We start from the raw sequence: 709 nt of genomic DNA, 5'->3' as shown, positions 1-709 counted from the left end.
ATCCTCGTAGGAGTCCAGGCCCACCTCCTCGTAATCCTTCTCCAGGGCGGCCATGTCCTCCCGCGCCTCGGAGAACTCCCCCTCCTCCATGCCCTCACCCACGTACCAGTGCACGAAGGCGCGCTTGGCGTACATCAGGTCGAACTTGTGGTCCAGGCGCGCCCAGGCCTCGGCGATGGCCGTGGTGTTGCTCAGCATGCAGACGGCGCGCTGCACCTTGGCCAGGTCACCCCCCGGCACCACCGTGGGAGGCTGGTAGTTGATGCCCACCTTGAAACCGGTTGGGCACCAGTCCACAAACTGGATGCTGCGCTTGGTCTTGATGGTGGCGATGGCGGCGTTGACGTCCTTGGGCACCACGTCCCCGCGGTACAGCAGGCAGCACGCCATGTACTTGCCGTGCCGAGGGTCGCACTTCACCATCTGGTTGGCCGGCTCGAAGCACGAGTTGGTGATCTCAGCCACCGACAGCTGCTCGTGGTAGGCTTTTTCTGCGGAGATGACAGGGGCGTAGGTAGCCAGGGGGAAGTGGATGCGAGGGTAGGGCACCAGGTTGGTCTGGAACTCAGTGAGGTCGACGTTGAGTGCCCCATCGAACCTCAGAGAGGCAGTGATGGAGGAGACAATCTGGCTGATGAGGCGGTTGAGGTTGGTGTAGGTTGGGCGCTCGATGTCCAGGTTCCTGCGGCAGATGTCATAGATGGCCTCG

At 62.8% G+C, this 709-nt stretch overlaps 1 protein-coding gene across 1 annotated transcript; it reads right to left on the bottom strand.

The window, feature by feature from the left end:
- Positions 1-3: 3 nt before the first annotated feature.
- LOC104915670 (tubulin alpha-4A chain-like) lies at positions 4-705 on the bottom strand (the record flags this gene model as incomplete). Its single annotated transcript, XM_010726589.1, has 1 exon — positions 4-705. A coding segment is annotated over one exon (702 nt), but the record flags the coding sequence as incomplete, so codon positions are not given.
- Positions 706-709: the final 4 nt, after the last annotated feature.

Source organism: Meleagris gallopavo, unplaced genomic scaffold (genome assembly GCF_000146605.3).
Source record: "Meleagris gallopavo isolate NT-WF06-2002-E0010 breed Aviagen turkey brand Nicholas breeding stock unplaced genomic scaffold, Turkey_5.1 ChrUn_random_7180001841824, whole genome shotgun sequence".
In the NCBI taxonomy this organism is placed as follows: domain Eukaryota; kingdom Metazoa; phylum Chordata; class Aves; order Galliformes; family Phasianidae; genus Meleagris; species Meleagris gallopavo.
This window is presented reverse-complemented; position numbering and strand designations above follow the sequence as displayed.